Source organism: Neofelis nebulosa, chromosome 15, assembly GCF_028018385.1.
Source record: "Neofelis nebulosa isolate mNeoNeb1 chromosome 15, mNeoNeb1.pri, whole genome shotgun sequence".
Taxonomy (NCBI): Eukaryota; Metazoa; Chordata; class Mammalia; order Carnivora; family Felidae; genus Neofelis; species Neofelis nebulosa.
The window spans coordinates 19,195,747-19,215,669 of NC_080796.1; the positions used below are offsets into that span (position 1 = coordinate 19,195,747).

Sequence of the window (19,923 nt, forward strand, 5' to 3'; positions counted from 1 at the left end):
ATTAAAAAAAATAAAGGGACTATTTAAAAAGGTATAGGTAAGCATAGCAAAATTGCAAGGAATAGTGTATTACTCCCGGGCTTGTGACAGGATGGCACGTCACTACCCGGAGGGCTAAGGCAGTAAAGGAGGGAGCAGTTATGAGAAGTAGGACAGGTTATCTGTATGAGAAGATGCCAGCCAGGAGCTATGACTTTCCACCAAAGGAAGAAGTCAGCCTATGGCATCTCCACAGGGAAGGTGCCAGGGGAATAAATACATCGGCTTATTCTCCTCCAGTCTCCTGCTGGCACCACCCATTGGCTGGACCCAACTAGAATCCAGAAGGCAAGAGAGTCCGCTGATCTCAATACAGGTCAGCCTCCAGGGTACAAAGTATGTGGGAAGGGTAAAGGGCCTATCAGAGGTACAGAAACTAAGTGAATACTTAGGAGGAAAACCATCCCCACGATAGACAGAGAGGAAGAAACAGGCTAACCTGATGAGGTGTTGTTTAGAGCAATCTAGAAGGAAAGATTTGCTGACAGAGGTGGGTAGTGAACATCAAAACAGGTTTTCATATAACTGCGTCTCTTGGAGAATCCTTAAAAGTGGGAAACCCATATCTGCCTCTACGAAACGATTTGGGCAAACTTGCACTGATGAGAGGAGCCTGGGTGGCGAGGATGACTTTGAAGGGTCCTTGTAACTTGAGGATTCTGTGTTCCAGGGGGAGTGATGGAAATCAGGAAACAGGATCTCCTGCAAAATGTTCCCAGCGCTTTGAAATGGAAATTAGGCTAATTCCAATTTAGGAATCGAATTAGAGCAACCAGTCAGGGTGTTAGTGGGTTGTGCTCGTCCCTGTTTGAAGTTACAGACGGACGCTGCTTTTTCCTGGATGAAGCAGGATCCCACTCAGCCTGTTTTCATCTTTACTTAGCACCTGCTGGCTTGGAGCGGTGTCGCCCAAGCAATCAGACGGAGACATGCGCCAGGAGCTTGACCTCCTGTGTCTGCTGCCCCTCCCCCACGCCCCATGACAGCCTCTCCTGATATGGATGGACAGGGGCCGGTTTAAAATGACAGTCTCAAGTTCGTGTAGGAAGGGAAGGCTAATTCAAAGAAACGGCCAGGCAAGCTTCCTGCCTCTGTAGGAATAATTTTCATCCCCCTTCACCATGGCCCACCTGGGAGCCCATTTTGCCTTTCGATCCCGCTGGCAGAAGACCGACGACGACCTCTGTCGACATAGCATGTCCTTCATCCTTCACAGAGCCATTCGCAATGACTTCTTTCAGAGCTATCTCTACCTGCTGGAAAAAATTCCCCTGGGTAAGTGAGTCAGAGCTACTAGAGAAGGGACCAGAAAGGGGGGAACCGTGGCGAGGTCGCGCAAGAGGAGTTAGAACAAGGACTCTTTTCAGATAAAAAGAACCCATGACCAATGTCAGTGGGCTTAAATGTTTCAATGGCATTCTTCCTTGCAGGGCGCAAAGGCCGGGTGCTGCCTGGCAGGTCAGGCCTCCGCTTTGGGATTTCCACGCACCCTCAGCCACTGTGATTTGCTTCCCAGGGTGTTGGTTTGCTCACAGAAATTCAATTCCTGTGTTTTAGAGGACATTATTAATATCTGCAAAAATCGAGACGGGGGGCAGGTTAGGTAACACAAAGGTGAGAGTATTAATGCAGTAGTATATCAACTAAGGGTCCAAAAAAAAACCAAAAAAGAAAAACTAAACCATAATAGAGCAAGGTGTGTGTGTGTGTGTGTGTGTGTGTGTGTGTGTGAGCCCACACTCCACACACAATCCTTTCTGGCTTCCCTGAGTCACAATAATAGAGAGCCGAAAAGGAGCAAAATTTTACTTTGGACTTTGTATTTTAAGAAAAAAACTGGGGGCAGTGGTCTGTCTCCATTTTCGTTATTTCCTGTTGCTTTCAGGGAATTAGACAATGGGCAATAAAAAGCTTATCGGGTTTGTCTCCACTACTTTTCTCAGCCTCTGTGAAAGTGGTTACTTCAAGGAACTCTTAACAGCACTGAAGAGGAAATAACTGGCGATTAAAGAGTGAAGTGTCCCCCTTTGATTTATATTTTCCCCCAATGAAAGCAGAAACAGTATGTATCAGCCCCAGTCTGTTTTCTTAAGGCTGTCTCAAAGCCTCATTGTGCCCTTGATGTAGCCAGGCTTTCCAGACGTCGTAGGAACTAATAATTCTTTGTATTGCGTTCAAGAAACTAGATACGAGCAGCCCACGAAATTTTCTTTTCATAAATCCATTCCTGAAGGGATATTTAATTCTCGACATACAAATACATTCATCTCATACTTAGACAATGTTTCTTAAAAGTTTTCCTTATTTGTAAGTTTATTTGATCCTCACAGCCATATTATGGGATAGAAAGGAAAGTAGCATTATTTTTTTCCTCCCACCTGTGCACCTCCGCTCCCCCTCCCGCCCCCCCCATCTTGTTTCTTCAAGCAGGGAAAAGAAAATCAGAGATGATGAGATCTAATCTAGACAGATCTCATCTAGATACCAAAGCAAGAACCCAAGACCAGGGTTCTTTCTGGTAGATCACACCGCCCACAAGTAATTCTTGTAGGATGTGTCATGCATCTCATTTGTATCCAACTGGAGAACACTAGAGCAGTCCATTTGGAAGGTGAGGATGTTCTGGTTGCTCCACACACCAGCAGAGCATTGCTTTTCCAGAACTAATTCTTGAGTATCTTGTGTGCACCCCATCTCGATAACGGTAGCCTGGTGGCCTTAGCTATCAAGAGAAAGATATCAGGACAAAGATATCAATTACAATTACTAGGATACTCACTAAGGGGCAGATGGCTGCCAGATTTTAAAAATAATTACTAGAGGGGTGCCTGGGTGGCTCAGTCAGTTGAGTGTCCGACTTTGGCTCAGGTCATGATCTCACGGTCCGTGGGTTTGACGAGCCCTGTGTCGGGCTCTGTGCTGACAGCTCAGAGCCTGGAGCCTGCTTCGGATTCTGTGTCTCCCTCTCTCTCTCTGCCCCTGCCCTGCTCGTGCTCTGTCTCTCAAAAATAAATAAACATTAAAAAAAATTTAACCAAATTACTAGAGAGGAAAAGGAACACACCCCTGAAAGTAGCTGAAGGTGAATCGGAAAGGAATCTTTTCCGTATCATCTGAAAATCAGATGAAAATTGACTGGGACAAGTAGGCTATAATTTATATTTTGCCTAAATCCCTTTTTTTACCCAATAGAGTCATTCTGATTTTACCTATTTTTCTCTTCTGTGAATGTGCTGATAGTTTATCAATGATTTCCAATCTCTTAAAAATTATTAATAAAAGACAAACATTTTGACAAAGTCTTCCATGTAAGCCCAAAGTAAAACAGGAAACTAAATTTTCTGCTTAGGGTTGGGGGCAGGATCTATGCTCTATCTGCCTGGCCTCATCAGTGGCTCTAGCTCCCATGACAATAGAGACTCATTTACTTTTCCTCTTCTTTATCTATATAGTTAGCATTTACCATGGTTCTTGGCCCATAGAAAGAACTCGATCAATACCTGCTCGCAACAGATTAAGTGATCCCTTAGTAATAATCAGTTGCACATCGCTAAAGTCTTGAGTGCGACTTCTGGCACTGCTGCTGATAGAAAAGTCACCAAAGTTAATGCAAATTCCTGAAGTCTCTGAACATCGTTTTCCTCAAAACCACAGGGCAATCGGAAGGATTAAATGCAGTTACATATGTGCAAACAGTCAAGGCTCAATAAGGACTCGTTTTTTTTTGTTTTTGTTTTTGTGTTTCCTTTTCCTTCCTCAGAACCAGGCCTCTTTTAATGTCACCATGTAGGTCTTCCTTAGAATAGGCGTCACCAAAGATGTTAAGCTCAGCTCACTCTATGGGACTTCCCAAGCAGCCGCGGGTGTTAACGCTTTTTAGTCTGAACCCAAAACTAAGCCAGTAGTTCTCCCTCCCAGCTCCACTCAGGTGTTTTAGAATTGGCTTCCCCCGCCTTTTGATGATTTCAAAACTTCACAGAAATGAAAATAAAGCCCTTAAAAAAAAAAGGTTAAGGAATGGCTATTGCAGGGTATACACAGAGAGTTTGTTGTTTAGGGTAATTATGGGAAGGATGTGGCTAACCAGACTCTTTGATTCCTTCTTTCCTTCCTCCCTCCTGCTAACTGCCTGCATTGGGTAGCCAGTCCCTAACAGCACGCTCTGCAGGGACATTCAGTCATGGGGACCTTTGCTCAAATATCCTTGGCTAGCTTCAGAAATTCGTGGAAAAGCAAGAGCGCGCATCCTAAAAATCTCCAGTGAAGGCTCAGCTATGCCACTGAATACATCCCCTCTTCAGGCAGGAGTTAAGTAACCTGCTGCGGGTCACGTGGCTTTGGGTGGTGGAGCGGGGTTCGACCCGGGCGGTCTGACTCCAAATCTGCCTTTTTTGAACCTCAAAATCCTGCTGCCTCCCAATGAAAATTGCCAAAGGTGGCTGTTTGTGCACAGATAGGAAGTAAACAGGAAAACAATTATATACATCTCCAGTTTATATACCAGGGCTCAAAGGGGCTCGTGCAAGGCCTGATGGAGACGTTCCTGTAAGTTAACCAGTCAGTAATTCTTCCAGCACTATCCACCGTGTATTTCCAAGTACACAGAAGTCAATGAATATTTATTAGTTATATATTGAGCAAGAGTCTAGCACTCCTGGACTTCGTTAAAGTCTTAGTCTAACTTCACCTTTAGAACAATGGTTCCACAGAGTTCAGCAGAATCGGGGTGGGGCGGGACCCACACATTCGTTTCTGTGTGATATCAAGTTACTAAATCATTCTGCGTCACCCATCACTCATCTGCAAAATGATGTGCATAATCCCAGTTTTGAGTTATCATGGTGAGGAGTAAAAGAGAAAATGTGAAGAGATGGTAAGAAAGTGTTTAGTACAATGCCCGGTGTACTGTTGCCACAAGTTCTTAGTACCCACCCTTTACTTGACTCTTTCTAGAAGAGTAAGTCTCTGAGGAGGAAATTGATAACAATGGTCACCTTTTTGCCATCACAATTAAAAGCCAGAGTTAATAAAAACACATCCTGTAAGACACGTGGGACTGCCAAATAAAACTCAGCGTATAACCATTGGCATTTTTCAAATTGATTTCACCCCCGTGGCCGGTGTTGCTGTACAACTCCCTGAACAGTGATGCTTTGTTCAAATGTTTACTGTTCCCTTCGCAAAGCTGCAAGATTATTTTTCTCTTTAAAGAAATGGAGAACCAGATAACTCCCCTTTTTATTTAGCAGACTTTCAGATACACAGCATGAGACGGATGAGATACGGGTTTGGGATTTAAATAGACCTAGGTTTAGGGACGCCTGGGTGGCTTAGGTGGTTAAGCATCCGACTTGGGCTCAGGTCATGATCTCGTGGTTCGTGAGTCTGAGCCCTGCGTCGGGCTCTGTGCTGACACTTCAGAGCCTAGAGCCTGCTTCGGATCCTGTCTCCCTTTCTCTCTGCCCCTCCTTCACTTGCTCTCTTTCTCTCTCTTTCTCTCTATCCCTCTCTCTCAAAAATAAATAATAAAACATTAAAAAAAAATAGACCTGGGTTTGAATTCCAGTTGTGTCCTCACTAGCTACTTGAACTTGGGCTCGTGTTCTTGCTGCCTCGTGTTCTTCCATGGATAATACCATCTCTCACCTATTCAGTTAATATAAATGCTTAGCATAGGTAGGGCGTACATCCATGTGCGATCAATGATAGTTACTATTTTCTTATTACATGGGTATGCCTAATTAGGAGGATAGAATCTTACAAACTATATGAAAACTGTAACTTGTGTCACTTATGTCAGCTTTTCCCTGTAGCCACTCTCCATTTTGTTGAACCTGTATGTTACTCGAAGAACAAAACGCAAGACAATATTCATTTAGTCAGCGAATAGTCAAAGGACGCCTGCTATGGGTTAAGCATAATGGTAAGTCTTGGGATGGCACAGACAAGTAAGATATCGCCTTCTCGTGAGGAATTCAGTGTAGGGAGACCCACACTGGCGGTTTTCATGGAAAGTGGAAACAGAGTGACAGAGACCCCCACACGATGCCGCACAGGTGCAGACGAGGCATGGCGACTTGCTGAATCAGCTTCTGACCCTTCCGATGATATTCTCACCAGAAATCTGTCCCCACTATCTCGGCCTGACTTCCGGCCTTCTAAAATTTGATAGTAGGTGAGGTAGGACGCTCAAGTAGAAATAGAGAGTTGGGAAGACGTCAGCCAAGTGAGTAGGGGATGTGATGTGTGGTGGGAAAAGTGTGTTGTCCCTCCCGCCCTCCCTTTTGTTACCTCATTGGTGTTAAAGCCTGAAAAGAATTAGGAAACACTGAACTCGTCTTCAGCTGAAAAGGAAACATCCCTCTAAAACTTTTTTAGGGTAGGCAGTGCATTATTTTAGAGACAAGAAACACCAGATGGCTAAGGCATTCAGGGAGCAAATCAAACCTACAGGGCCCCTCAGGGCAATTCTGAGACTTGATAATGATAACTCTAGCATTCTGGCCCACCAGACCTTTGGATTCCACCAGAAATACTGATAAAGTTCTACTCCCCAGCCCTGCTGGTGAAAAAAATGGATATGAGTTCAGTTTTTTTAAGATTTCACGTACAAGTGAGATCATATGGTATTTGTCTTTCTGCGGTGATGGATTTCACTTAGCATGATACCCTCAGGGTCTATCCATGTATCCATGTTGTTTTAAATGGCAAGATTTCCTTCGTTTTTTTTTTGCTGAATAATATTCTATGGTACCTAGATCTTTCTCCCTCCCTCCCTCCCTCCCTCCCTCCCTCCCTTCCTTTCATTTTTATCATTAATTATTTAATAGCTAAATTGGGAAGGGCTCATCTGCAAATTTCTTTTATGGAAGGTCTTATCCTTCATAAGGGCATGTCCTAATTGGGCTTTTCTTTTTTAATTTTTCTTCTTTCTTTCTTTCTTTCTTTCTTTCTTTCTTTCTTTCTTTCTTTCTTTCGCTTATAAATAAAAGGTTAGCATGATCCAATATCCTATCACAAATCATTTCAAACTAAACGTCTAAACTTAGCCTACCCATCCTCTCAGATAAATTTTCAGTTGACAAACAGTTCTAACGTCTGGAATAAAGTCTAAACTAACTATAACCAACCATTTAGAAAAACAAAAAGGAATAGAAAGGAAATGAAAAGGCAAGAAGATATTCAGCAGATGTAAGCCCTTAGCTATTTACAACATTTTCCTCAGGGAGTTCACAGGATCTAGATTCTTCAGGGCAAATCAACTAGTATTCTACTTTCTTTTTTGTAACAAGTACACTATTGCAAGGTTCTTGGGAGGTCAGCCCATAAGGTAGGTCAAGAAATAAGCACCATATCATATCAAGAACGAATAGAACTATATCAAGAACTCCGTCTTAGACTACCCCACGTTTCACAGAGATCTTGCAGTCCTACAAGAATGAGCTACAAGGTGTGTTTCTGTAGTAAAAAGGCACAGGCTGATGACTGATTACCTTATCTGAGTCAACTTGCACCATTGCAGGAGCTATCAGGAGGGGAGAACCTGGGGCTGGCCATGACACCTCATATATCGTTTTAGTGAAATGCTCCTGTCAATTAGGTGAAAATGAGAACTCAAGCCCATAACCATAAAAACCTACCTATTGAGACTGACCCCTGCTGGGCTTGGCATTCACTTGTGGTCTAAACGTTGCTGGCATAATGGACCGTTCTCATTTCCAGATTAAGGTTTTTAATGGACTTCACCAACTAGTTGACTTAAGGTGATGATGAGTGTGGCTGCTTTGCTGCTTTGGTTGGATCAAGGAAACTCCTGGGCTGTGGCTCGCTTGTGATCCCGGGGAGCATGGAGCTCGGGGAAGACTATGAACTGTGATTTCCTAGCCTGGTTTTCTGAGACATACTGAACAATTTGGAGCAGTCATGCTATGGGGACAGTTATGCTTGATTTTTGTCATCCCTGTTGAATTTATTGAGCCACCTGCTGTTTACACAGCACTTTACCAAGTGCTAGAGAAGGGAGATTGGTGTAGGTGAGTGGTTCCCAATGTTCTCAACATGAAGACTCTCCTTTTAATGTTGTATTTCCCCAGTCAGTTGCTAATATGTGTATAAGATGGCAAAAAGCATCTATATATTTAATACTTTTAGAAGATATTTTAAAAACAATCAATGTATAATAGTATATATGGGAGATATAGTATATAATATTGTTAGTCTCTAGAAATGATGTAGATCGAACTGATTCTTATATCCCTTTCAGTAAGTTCATGACCATTAAAAGATCCAAACAGTGGCTCCAAAGTCTTTGAGTTGGAAATACTGATGTAACTCCATAGATGGAATGTATTATGATGGAATATTTTAATATAAGTGGTGTTTGTTGGATTTTTAACTTCTAAAATCACAATTTGGGACTATGTCATTGTTATTTAATCCAGAGACAAATAGTACATTAGTCCAATTTCACAATCTTGGTGTTACCTGAAGAAAAATGATTTCTAGTGAAGGTTAAATAGACTCTCTTTTCTCTCTTATTGTGTCTTTTCTTTCTACTGGCAATTATGTCTATTTTGGTTTGCTTTACATCCTGATCAGAACATTTTGTACTGTTGTGTATTTTGCTTGGAGTTTCCACCTATCTTTTATTTGTGATGGTTGAGATTAAAAATATGTCTTCTTTAGAACATCACTAATGTCTCCTTGCTTCTTATCTACTCTGTCTATTGCCCAGAATCCAATTCATTCTACTTCTGGATGAACTTATGTTTCTGAGGACTATAGTTTCTGTTGTAATAAAAACTTTCTAGATCTGATAAGTATCTGTCATTTGGGAATTTGTTTTCTTTGGATTCTTGGATTACTTTCATTGTCTTTTAACATGTATCTTCTCTTGATTTGAACACTCATTGGGCTGGAATATTGCTTCAACAAACTTCTGAAGAATGAATCCATGGTAGGTAAATATTCTTTCACAGTTTGATGGGGTATTAAGTTTTAGCTTCAAAATACTTTTCCCTAAGAATATTGATGGCATTGCTTCTTTGTTTTTAAAGATTTTATTTGTAAGTAATCTCTTCACCCAACATAGGACTTGAACTCGCAATCGTGAGATCAAGAGCCACATGATCTACTGACTGAGCCAGACAGGTGCCCCTGTTTTCTAGTGTTTCTAATGAGACTTGTGTTATAAGCATGACTCTAGTCCTTTGAGTATAGAGTTACCAGATAAAATATAAAACTCCAAATAAATTTGAATTTAAAATAATCAAAAAATAATCTTTAGTGTAAGTATGTCTCATGTGATATGCAATATTTCAAGTATATTTATACTATGAAATTGTTTGTTTAACTGAAATTAAAAGCTAATTGTGTGTCTCATATTTTTATTTGCTAAATCTGGCAACCCTTGAGGGTCAACCACCTTTTCCCCTCTAAATAACTTTAGAATCTTCTAATTCTTACTCTTTGCATTTTGAAATTTCCTAAGGATTTGTGTAAATGTGGCATTTATTTCATTATTATTATTTTTTTATATCCATGCTGCTCAGAACTTGTTCGATCCTACAATCACTTTTAGCTCTGGGAAATTTTCTTCTATTATTTCTTTGATAATTTTCTTCCTTCTGTTTCTCTGTTCTTAAAAATCCTAATTGGTTTGATGTTTGAGCCTCCTGAATTAAGTCTTTATAGCTCTAATCTTTTTACCTCTGTTTTCCACATCTGTCTTTTTGTTTCTGTCCTGACAAATTTACCCAAAGTTGTATTCCAAAGTTTTTGGTAATCAAAACTTTAATTTCTAAGAAGTCGTTATTATTCGTTGAATTATCGCTTTCTTGGCATCTTATCATTGATTTATGGATGCACCAGTTCTCATATCTCTCCAAGGATATGTGAATTTTCTGTTTAGTTTTGGTCCAAATTCTCATCCATTTCTTGAGTTAGTTCTATTTCCTTTGGGGTCATTTCTGATTGTTTATCTCTATTTTTTCTTTCAGACTGCCACTTTAGCCCCATGTGTTTGGAAATCATTGTTCATCCACAGTTAGGAATAAAGAACAGGGTCAATGATTCTAGGTAATGGAGAATGTTTCTTCTGGTATATATGTCTTTAGTAGATCTTACTAAAGTCTCACCTGTGTGAGCAGATGTGATGCTTAGAGTTCTCTCTATGACAAAATAAGTGGTATTCCAGGATCCTATACTAACTGGTTTAGGTCTCCTTAGGCGATTAATTAAAAAAAAATTTTTTTTAAAGAGAAGATACTTCCCTGCCCAGGATTACAGTTGTGCTATCAGTTGCTTTTGGGAGGGTGCATTTGTCCTTTCACTGGTTTTTTTTATTAACTCTTATTTCCTTTTGCAACTATCTGAGGCTGCAAATTTTTTAGCTTTGTTCCATCTACTTTTTTGTCTTCCAGACAGTTGTTGAAGTCATGAATCCATCGGTGGCCCCCCCCTCTCATTTTCTTCAGTTATGTGTTGAGGTTATTAAAACAATTTGGGGGGAATATGGGGAAGGAGGAAAGACAAATGCATTCAGTTTACATTCTTGAACGAGAAATTCCTTCCTTTCATTCACTCTCTACCATTTCCTCCTGAATGTCCTCTAATATGGCAACCCTTTTGTATTTTATACCTGAAGAGGTATATTTTCACCTACAAAGATCACTTAAATGCATGCAAATTTGCCTCTCAGAAGTTGGAACATATGTTTTTCAAAAAATAAATGTGTTAAAATAATACCTCATGCAGTGTCTAAAATAACGAAGTGACGCAGTATATGAGAATGTGCCTAGCACACTGCCTGCTATGGAAGAGTTGCTCAATAAATATACATTTTAAAATAAACATAACATAAATAAATAAAATAATAAATAAAATAAATAAATAAAAATAAAATAAACATTTTTTAATTATTTTGTTTTCAGAAGATAGAGCTTAAGCACATTTTCTGTAATGTTGATACAAAGAGATATTTCAGTGTGAGTTGCTTAAAAAAGAGGTGAAAAATAGCTACCCCAAATGTACTTTGTGATTAGAAGTAAAGATTAACAGTTAAATCCTCATAAAACACTTGGAGCTCAAAGATAAAACTCACTGTGAAACTTGTGACATGCTGTGGTTTTTTTTTTTAAGTTTATTTTGAGAGAGAGAGCACAGGAGGGGCAGAGAGAGAGGGCGAGTGAGAATCCCAAGCAGTCTCCACACTCAGCAAGGAGCCCATAGTGGGGCTTGAGCCCATGAACCATGACCTGAGATCATGACCTGAGCCAAAAATCAAGACTCGGATGCTTAACCCACTGAGCCACCCAGGCGTCCTTGTGACATTCTTTATTCTACGATAACAAATACTGCCAAACTTAAAAACATATATACAGTAATAAGCTACAGTTTCATTAAACTATAGGGTCATTAAGTCATGAAAATGCCACTGTGCATGAGCTACCCAAAGATCAGAGGGGTTAAGAAGTTTTCTCAAGGCTACATATCGAGTAAGTCACTGAGCCAGAACTCAGACCCAGATCTTCTGACTGTGCCCTTTCCTCCACATGACAAATGGGCAGGCTTCTGAGAAACAATTCCATGTGTGATAAGATTGAACTTGTTCTGTCATATACATATTGATAAATATTATTTCATTTGCAGTGAAATTGTATGCTTTAACAAGTCAAATCATCAATGGGGAGATGCAGTTCTATGCCAGAGCTAAACTTTTCTATCAAGAAGTACCAGCTACAGAAGAGGGTATGATGGGAAATTTCATTGAACTGTCCATCCCAGATATCCAGGCTTCTCGGGACTTTCTTCGGAAGTTTGTTGGGGTGAGTTATGCAACTGCAGCTTGATGAGGAAGCAAAGTCCTCACAAACATTGAGCTCACATGCTTCTGTGTGGTCATTCAAGTCGTATTAAAGCCATATGGCTCAGCCAAGAGTTGAGCCCGAAAGCCTCTTTTAAAATGTTCAGAAGGGATGGGTCGCATCAAACCACTGGCTTATCCCCCTTGGCCTTTCACCATCCTATAGCCTCAGCTAATCTCTCATGCTTCAGGGGAAAGGGAACTAGCAGTGCTAATACTACGATTGGGGGAATTAAGAAGACATCTCTTTTATAGTCTTCCAGATGAAACCGTTCACACCCAGATGACTGATGAGAGATCATGCCATTTGGGATCTTGGGGCGATTTACTGATTTCCTGCAATACAAATGCAATATAGTAAGGAAGTGCATGCCTATGTTTGGCTTGAAAATGAGAAGTACAGTAGAATCTCTTTATATTATTTAATACGTAGTTCAGACATCGCCTTGAAATCATGTGGTCTCTTTGTAGCCCCAGGGTTGGGTGAAACTGCTTCCTCACTTCCCTGTCAGATGGAGACAAGACAGTAGAGGGTAGGGACAATAATCTTCAGCTCTATAGTCATTAGGTTCTTCTATTTAATGTACAAGCAACCTTGGAATGGTTCCTTAAATGCTGTAAGCTTCAGTTTTCTCACCTGTGACTAGGGCATTAACCATCGAACCTACCTCAGAGGATAATACGAAGATCCAATGAGCCAATGTGCAAAGCAATGTGCTTGCTTTGTTGTGCATAATTATTACCCAATAAATCTAATTTATTGCTACTACTAATAATAACAGGCTTTGGGGTGCCTGGGTGGCTTAGTCAGTTAAGCGTCTGACTTCGGCTCAGGTCATGATCTCACGGTCCGTGAGTTCGAGCCCTGCATGGGGCTCTGTGCTGACGGCTCGGAGCCTGGAGACCGTTTCCGATTCTGTGTCTCCCTCTCTCTCTGCCCCTCCCCTGCTCATGCTCTGTCCCTATCTCTGTCTCTCTCTCAAAAAAAAATAAACATTAAAAAATTAAAAAAAGTAATAACAGGCTTTCATAAAATGCATTCATTAGAGTTTCAGGAACTTCATTTAGTTGCTAGAATAGATTTAATAAAGCTGCCGACACCACAAAGCTGTTGTTGGTCCTACTGAAGACAAAGTCCTAACTGGCAACCAGGTTTCGTTCCAATTCATTTGGAAGTCATCTGTTTGAAATTTGGAGCCCATTGTATCCTGATAAGGGAAGCATTATCAATATTATAAATATCTGAGTTAGGTTTTTCAAGTGCACTATCAAGAATATCCTTAGTGTTGAGGTGAGGTTCACTTCACATCCAACCTCCGTGGAGCACCAAGTGTCTGAGCAGAGAAGTTAAATCAGGATGGAGCATCCATCGGGGCCGACGTGTCTGAACATCAGCTGTGGCCACGAAGGACCATGAAGCTGGAGATGACGTCCATGAATGTTTGTAGGTCAGGATAACCTGGAGTATTTCGAAATCAGTATCACTGACTGATTTCACGGAGTGCTTTTCCTGCAATAGTCCCTCTGCTAAGCACTTTAGAAGTATCGTCTTGATTACCTTTCAAAAGAATTCTAGAAGGTAAGTACTATTATCATCCGTATTTTTTACAGTTGTAGAAACCGAGGTTTGGACACGTTGGCTAAGTCGTCAAGGTTATGCAGCTGGTAAGAGACAGAGCAGGGACTGAAGTCCAGCCAGGCCTGTCTGACACCAGACTCTCTACTCTTAACCGTGACATATTTTTTCCATTTGTCTCATGAAGCAGAAAAATCCTTGGGGTGTGTGTGTGTGTGTGTATGTGTGTGTGTGTGTGTGTGTACCACAGACCTCAGTTCTCCTCCGGCCCGGCCGAAAGCTCTCCCTTCTGCCTGCCTCGTGGTGAGGCTGACTTTGATCCCAGTGCATTTCAGAAGCTTAGTTAGTAATCCAGCTGTCTTGTCACTCCATGTGGAGTGCCAAGCTGACCACAGGGATGCTGGGCAGACAGAGCCCATACAACGCCCATGGACCTGGGAAAGGAAACAGCCTTGTGCTCGCATATTTGTGTTGGAAAAGAGGAGCCTGCTCTTTTCAAACAAATATAAGGAGTCCTTCTTAGGAGACAAGGCTCATTGTGAAACCGTGACCTCTAACTGAGTATAAACAGTCTTTTTAAAGAAATGATATTTTTGTACTTTGACCTCAATAATCTGCTAAATTAGTATCCAGGTCAAGATACAAGGAGTTATGGAATATGAGTATCTGACATGATTTATCCTTATGTCAACTGGGAAAAGGCAGATTGTTTAATTTAAAGTTTTGCTTTCCTTTCAACACTTAGTGACATGGGACAGTGAGAAAAGTTGTTTAAACTTGCTGCGTTTATGTTTACTTTAGCAAATAAACAAATGATACCAAGGTGATGTCAATGGCACAGCTGATAACGGTCCTCATTTTAGCTTTCTAGTGGGGGAAAGTGGCAATTTGTAAAAAGTAATCAGTATTTGATGGTATTTATCTATTGACATTTCTCAGAGATTGGATGATTAAAAACTCTGGGTCTCACTTGTTATATTTCACGGTTTCTATACAGTGGCATTCAGCACTTCCTTTTGAGTTTTAAATCCCACAGGAATGAACTTACAATGATGTCCTTGAAAACAAAACATGTAGGCAGGATCAAAACTAAAACCAAATTCCCAAGAGTATTTTACTATTTTATATGAATCCATAAGTGTGAAGACAATACTATAAATGAGAATGAAATTAACAAAACATCTTGCTTTGAAATCACACCTTGTATATAGGTCCAGTCACATTCATGGAAGGACATCAGATTTCAATACAGGCAGCCTTGGTGTCCAGGAGGCAGGAGATGTCCCTGAGAATGGTCTTTAAATTTTTTTTTTAATGTCTGTTTATTTCTGAGACAGAGACAGAGCACGAGTGGGGGAGGGGCAGAGAGGGAGACACAGAATCCGAAGCAGGCTCCAGGCTCTGAGCTGTCAGCACAGAGCCGGACACGGGGCTCGAACTCACCGACCGTGAGATCATGACCTGAGCCGAAGTCGGACGCTTAACCGACTGAGCCACCCAGGCGCCCCGAGAATGGGCTTTAAATACCCCTTCCCATACGAGCTGCATGTGAAAGACAGAAAGAATATGGGAGGCAGTGGCAGCCATATGCAGTGAAATATAATAAATACAACTAAGCCACAGTGGTGAGAGGTGAGCAGTACACACAATTTGGGTGAAAGTTACCTTTCTGTATTTGTAAATGACCATTGTTTCGAAAGTAATTATAGTCAAATATTGCACGTCTCCGTTGGTGAAAAATATAAATCAGAGAGTGAGAATTTTCAAGGGAATTCTATTTCAAACATTTCCCCTCTCTGAGCCTCAATTTCTTGGTATAAAAAAGTAGGGAAATTAGACAGGAGTGCTTTAAGCACTCTAGGGTTTTGCTGAGATCCTTCAAGGTCCTACTGGGAGAATGACAGGAAGGGCGAGCGGGTGAGGCTCTGCCTCACTTTAACAAGAGCAGCTTCAGGTTTATTTGTTCAATGAGAAAAAGGAGGTCAGCTATTGTAATCTGACAACTCTGGCATAGGTCTCCGCGCCCTCTTTGCTTTATCCTTCTATGGTTCTAATTCTAAGGCCACTTGCTACAATAATGTGAGCAACATGATCTGTAGAGACTTGAAGGCCAAGTAATGGTAAGAAAAATTTGTAGTAATCTCTGAGTATACACATTTCTACTAAGATCATTTCGACAGCTTACAATAATGTTCCTATACTTATCCCACCCATCGTGTTTATGTTGTGGATTTACTTAAGGGATGTTTTCTTTATGGCGCTCACAGCATAAGCCTTTAGCCTAGGTCTTCTTTTTCTCTGAATGAGTTTAGTTTACGTTATAACATCTGAATGAGGGAGGTGGCATCGTGTAAGTGGAAATGGCAAATACATGGTATGGGTACCACCACGTCCCCCTTCCCATACTCAAGGGAGACATCACTAGCCAATCACAGAGCTCTTTCCTGCTCAGTCTCGGTGAAGCCTTAAAATATTTTTCAGCGTAGCATCGGACAGATACTATCAAGGGAATCGGAGTTGGCGCTTGAGGGGACGGCTGTAAGGTAGAACTGCCTTTGGATTCACACAGTTCCCTGTTCAAGTTCTAGGTCTGCCATTAGCTGTGGAAACCCAAGATTCCTCAGCTTCAAACTGGGGGGTAATCATTATCTTGTGGAGTTGTTTTGATGTTAGTTATTACAGATGCAAAGAGCTTCTATATATAAGCACATGATAAATCATGCTTATTATGATTCCATTTGAAAAGAAGCCAAAATGTCTTCACTTTTTGTTCTTCACTGTGCCTTTATTGCTGTACAGAAGGCCCTTTGAGTGGACTAGAAAGCGGCATTTCTGATGTTTCCTTCTGCTCAAATCTTTTCTTAAATTCTTAGTTCCTGAGAAAACAAGAGTAGGCTTTCTCCTTAAGATCTTGATTGGCAAGATCTTATTATTATAATTTCTAGCACAAAATCTATTTAGCAGTCATCCCAATTATGGACAAATAATTTAGACCAGATAATATAGAGAGGCCAAATAATATATATCTCAGAGTTTCAGCTGGCCATATATATATATATATATATATATATATATGCATATGTGCATATGAATATACTACTTTACAGAAGCAAGTTTGAGAAAGTTTTCATTGGCTGATTTCCTCCTCCACCATCTATCCATCCTTCACCTCCGGTTAATTTAGTGTACAGACCTACTTTATTTTTATTACTTTTTTAAAGTTGATTTTTTATTTTTCTATCTTGAGAAAGAGGGGGGTGGTTAGAGAGAAAGGGAGAGAGAGAATCCCAAGCAGGCTCTGCACCATCAGCACAGAACCCCACGCAGGGCTCGATCTCATGAACCATGAGATCATGACCTGAGCCAAGATAAAAAGTTGGACGCTCAACTGACTGAGCCACCCAGGGTCCCCGAGACCTACTTTATGAAAACAATTTTAGGGGGTTTTGTGCACAGTACATCATACAGTTTCTCTTACAAAGGCAGGAAACAATTTCTAGCATTAAAAGAGATAAGGAGACTTTGCCACAAACACCTTCTATCCATGTGAATGTGCTGTGTGCCATCGGGGTGGGTTTGAAGTAAAATTCTGTCTGTAAGGTTTTCTCCTTTCGCTTCATTTCACCTCACCTCTCCTCTCTCCCTTCCCTTCCCTCCCCTTCCCTTCCCTTCCCTTCCCTCCCCTCCCCTCCCCTCCCCTCCCCTTCCCTTCCTTCCCCTTTCCTCCCCTCCCTTTCTCTCTCCCCTCTCCTCCCTGTCCTTTCCTCTTTTCTTTCTTTCCTCTTTCTTTCTTTCTTTCTTTCTTTCTTTCTTTCTTTCTTTCACAAAGCAATAAGCTACCATGCACGTCCATTTAGCTGTGGGCTTGACCCAAATTTACAGTTAATAACATTCTACTTTATAGGGCTTTCTGTGACCCATTTCTTAGAGGAAATTACTGAGTTTTTAGACCTAAAACATTATTTTCTAAAATCTTACTTTGTAATTCTTTTCAAGACCTCTATTTGGATAAAACAAAGAAAGTAAAAACTAGCAGTGTTGGCTATTTCTTGAAAGAGGCAATTGGATGTTCTATAACTTGTTTGTGGTAGTCGGTACGTGCCTGGATGCATTGAATGGTACACTTAAAATGGTACATTTTATTATATGAAAATTGACCTAAATAAAGTTGGTTCAAAGAGGTAACCGGAGTATCCTAACCGGAGACTCAGGGTACGTGTCTGTACTTGAAGCATCCCACAAGGTACCTTTCTGCAGGGCCCCGGGAGAGCTGGGACAGACTGTGCCTTGGATTGTGGCTCTGGAATAGGAAGGGTCAGCAAGCATGTCTTGTTGCCGGTTTTCAAAAGCGTGGAACTGGTGGACATGATGGAATCGTTCCTCGTCGAAGCCCAGAACTACCTGCAGGTCAACGGGGACAAGGTAGAAAGCTACCACTGCTACAACCTGCAGGAATTTGCACCCCCACTGGGGAGATATGATGTCATCTGGATTCAGTGGGTCTCTGGTCAGTCCTGCATGGCATGGCGTCTGCCTTTGTCCCCTTCCGAGAGAGAGAGAGAGAGAGAGAGAGAGAGAGAGAGAAGACAATACTTGGGGCTAATTTGAGGATTTGCGGAGAGGGAGCAAGGACGTTCAGGGAGATGTAGTTGTAGTTGTGCTAAGGATAGTTAGGCAGCCTTAGGCATCATGGAAACTCCCCCCACAGCTCTGGTCCTCCCACCGTCTCCCCTAACATCCTCTGTCACAAGCCTGAAAATTCCCATCCTTGGAGATGGAGTGCCTTTGGACCAACCTAACCCTGCAAAGAAAACCAAATACTTGAAAAACTTGAAAAAGTGGGGTCAAAAAGAGTTTATCCCCATGTAGCGCCAAAACCGGACTTCCTTAGATTTAAATTCCCAGGAAGTGAGACAGCAGTGAGTTAGATATTGGTCTCAGTGTGTGTGTCTAGGGGACAGACACACAGACAGAGCAGTAATGACAAAGTTGGGTTGTCTGGGGACGATGGCGGGATTCATGGGAAAGGCAATAGTTTATTTCGTGCCTATGAGGTAGATAGAACAGGTGGCATAATATCTAGTTTATAGATGGGACACTGAGCCTCCTCAGAGAGGATACCTATCCTCCTATGAAGCCTCCCACAACCAGAACAATTCAGGCTATTAAATAATTCATGAATGAGTGAACCAATGGTCTCCTGATTCTTAGCCTTGTGATCTTTCCTACCTTCCTACTCCCCTCCCTCCCCACCCCCCACCATTCCATCCTGTTTCCCCATCTACTTGGCCTCACCTGTAGGGTACCTGACCGACAAAGACCTTCTTGTATTTCTTTCCCAGTGCCGAGCTGGCCTGAAGGAAAACGGTGTCATCATACTGAAGGACAACGTGGCTCGGGAGGGCTGTATCTTCGATCTCTCGGACAGCAGTGTGACTCGGGACATGGACATCCTCCGGAGCCTCATTAGGAAGAGCGGGCTGGTGGTGCTGGGCCAGAAGAAGCAGGATGGCTTTCCAGAACAGTGCATCCCGGTGTGGATGTTCGCACTGCACAGTGATGGACAGTCCTGACCAGCAGGTGGGAATGGGGCTGGACTGCACAGGAGTGCTTTGGGACAGAAGTACGCTCCTCATAATTCACGGCGGGGGGCGGGGGGTGGCAGGATGGAGAGAAGGGATCTAATGCATGTCTGGAAATGCTCAATGTAGTATGTACAAGTTTCCACTAATTTTATAAGTATGTGCACACATTCGGTGGATTTCCCGGCAGATAAATGGAGTGAAACATCAGGAAAACTGTTTTAAGAGACTGCCGTATACACCCAAACTGCACATTGTACACAAAACTGCCCTGGTCCCTGAAGATTTGCATTATGGAGTATTCCGGGATGGATGGGGTAAAGTCTAGGCCCCCCTTTCTCTGCCCTCATGTTAGATGCATTCTATTCCCTTCCTCTCCGGGACGACTATTTCTCTTAGAAGTAAAAGCTCCCCCTAATTAAGAAAGGCACGGGTCAAAATAATCTTATGAAAACAAACCCATTGCTTAATCTTGTCTTTAGCTTTTCTCTTCACAGAAAAGGTATATATGGTTTCGCTTTCTATTTGGGGTCAGTTTCACCACCCAGTGATGTAATATGGGTGTGATTTGATAACAGAAGCCTGCATTTCAGTGATGAGGAAGTGTCTCGTTTCAGGAGAAAACGTTGTACCGTTGAAATTTCAGCTGTGAACAGATAAGTAAATGTCATTGATAATCTAATTTTAGCCACTGGCCCCCGACACCGCTTGCCTCATTGCGTCTGGCCCCGTTGCTTTCATTGATGTGAATGTACGTTGGGAAGAGAAGGGAAATGATAAACCTGAAAACTGAACTAATGGGATTAATTTAAGGCATTGGTTTAATTAAAAATAATCTAACACCATTCAAGCACAGCATTTCA

At 41.7% G+C, this 19,923-nt stretch overlaps 1 protein-coding gene across 1 annotated transcript; it reads left to right on the top strand.

The window, feature by feature from the left end:
* The first annotated feature begins 860 nt into the window (after nt 1–860).
* Nucleotides 861–19,116, top strand: NTMT2 (N-terminal Xaa-Pro-Lys N-methyltransferase 2). The gene is made up of 4 exons (XM_058701297.1): nt 861–1,314; nt 11,689–11,864; nt 17,736–17,985; nt 18,780–19,116. Exons 1-4 carry the CDS (start codon nt 1,161–1,163, stop codon nt 19,049–19,051), a joined length of 852 nt encoding a protein of 283 aa, XP_058557280.1. The 5' UTR covers nt 861–1,160; the 3' UTR covers nt 19,052–19,116.
* The last annotated feature ends 807 nt before the right edge of the window (nt 19,117–19,923 follow it).

What these genes read in the sequence shown, in the direction of transcription:
- NTMT2 (XM_058701297.1), top strand. Translation starts at nt 1,161, where the DNA reads ATGGCCCACCTGGGAGCCCATTTTGCCTTTCGATCCCGCTGGCAGAAG. An exon ending in TTCTTCGGAAGTTTGTTGGG is followed by an intron (nt 11,865 to 17,735) that starts GTGAGTTATGCA and finishes ACCTTTCTGCAG; the next exon opens with GGCCCCGGGAGAGCTGGGAC. An exon ending in CTGGATTCAGTGGGTCTCTG is followed by an intron (nt 17,986 to 18,779) that starts GTCAGTCCTGCA and finishes CCTCACCTGTAG; the next exon opens with GGTACCTGACCGACAAAGAC.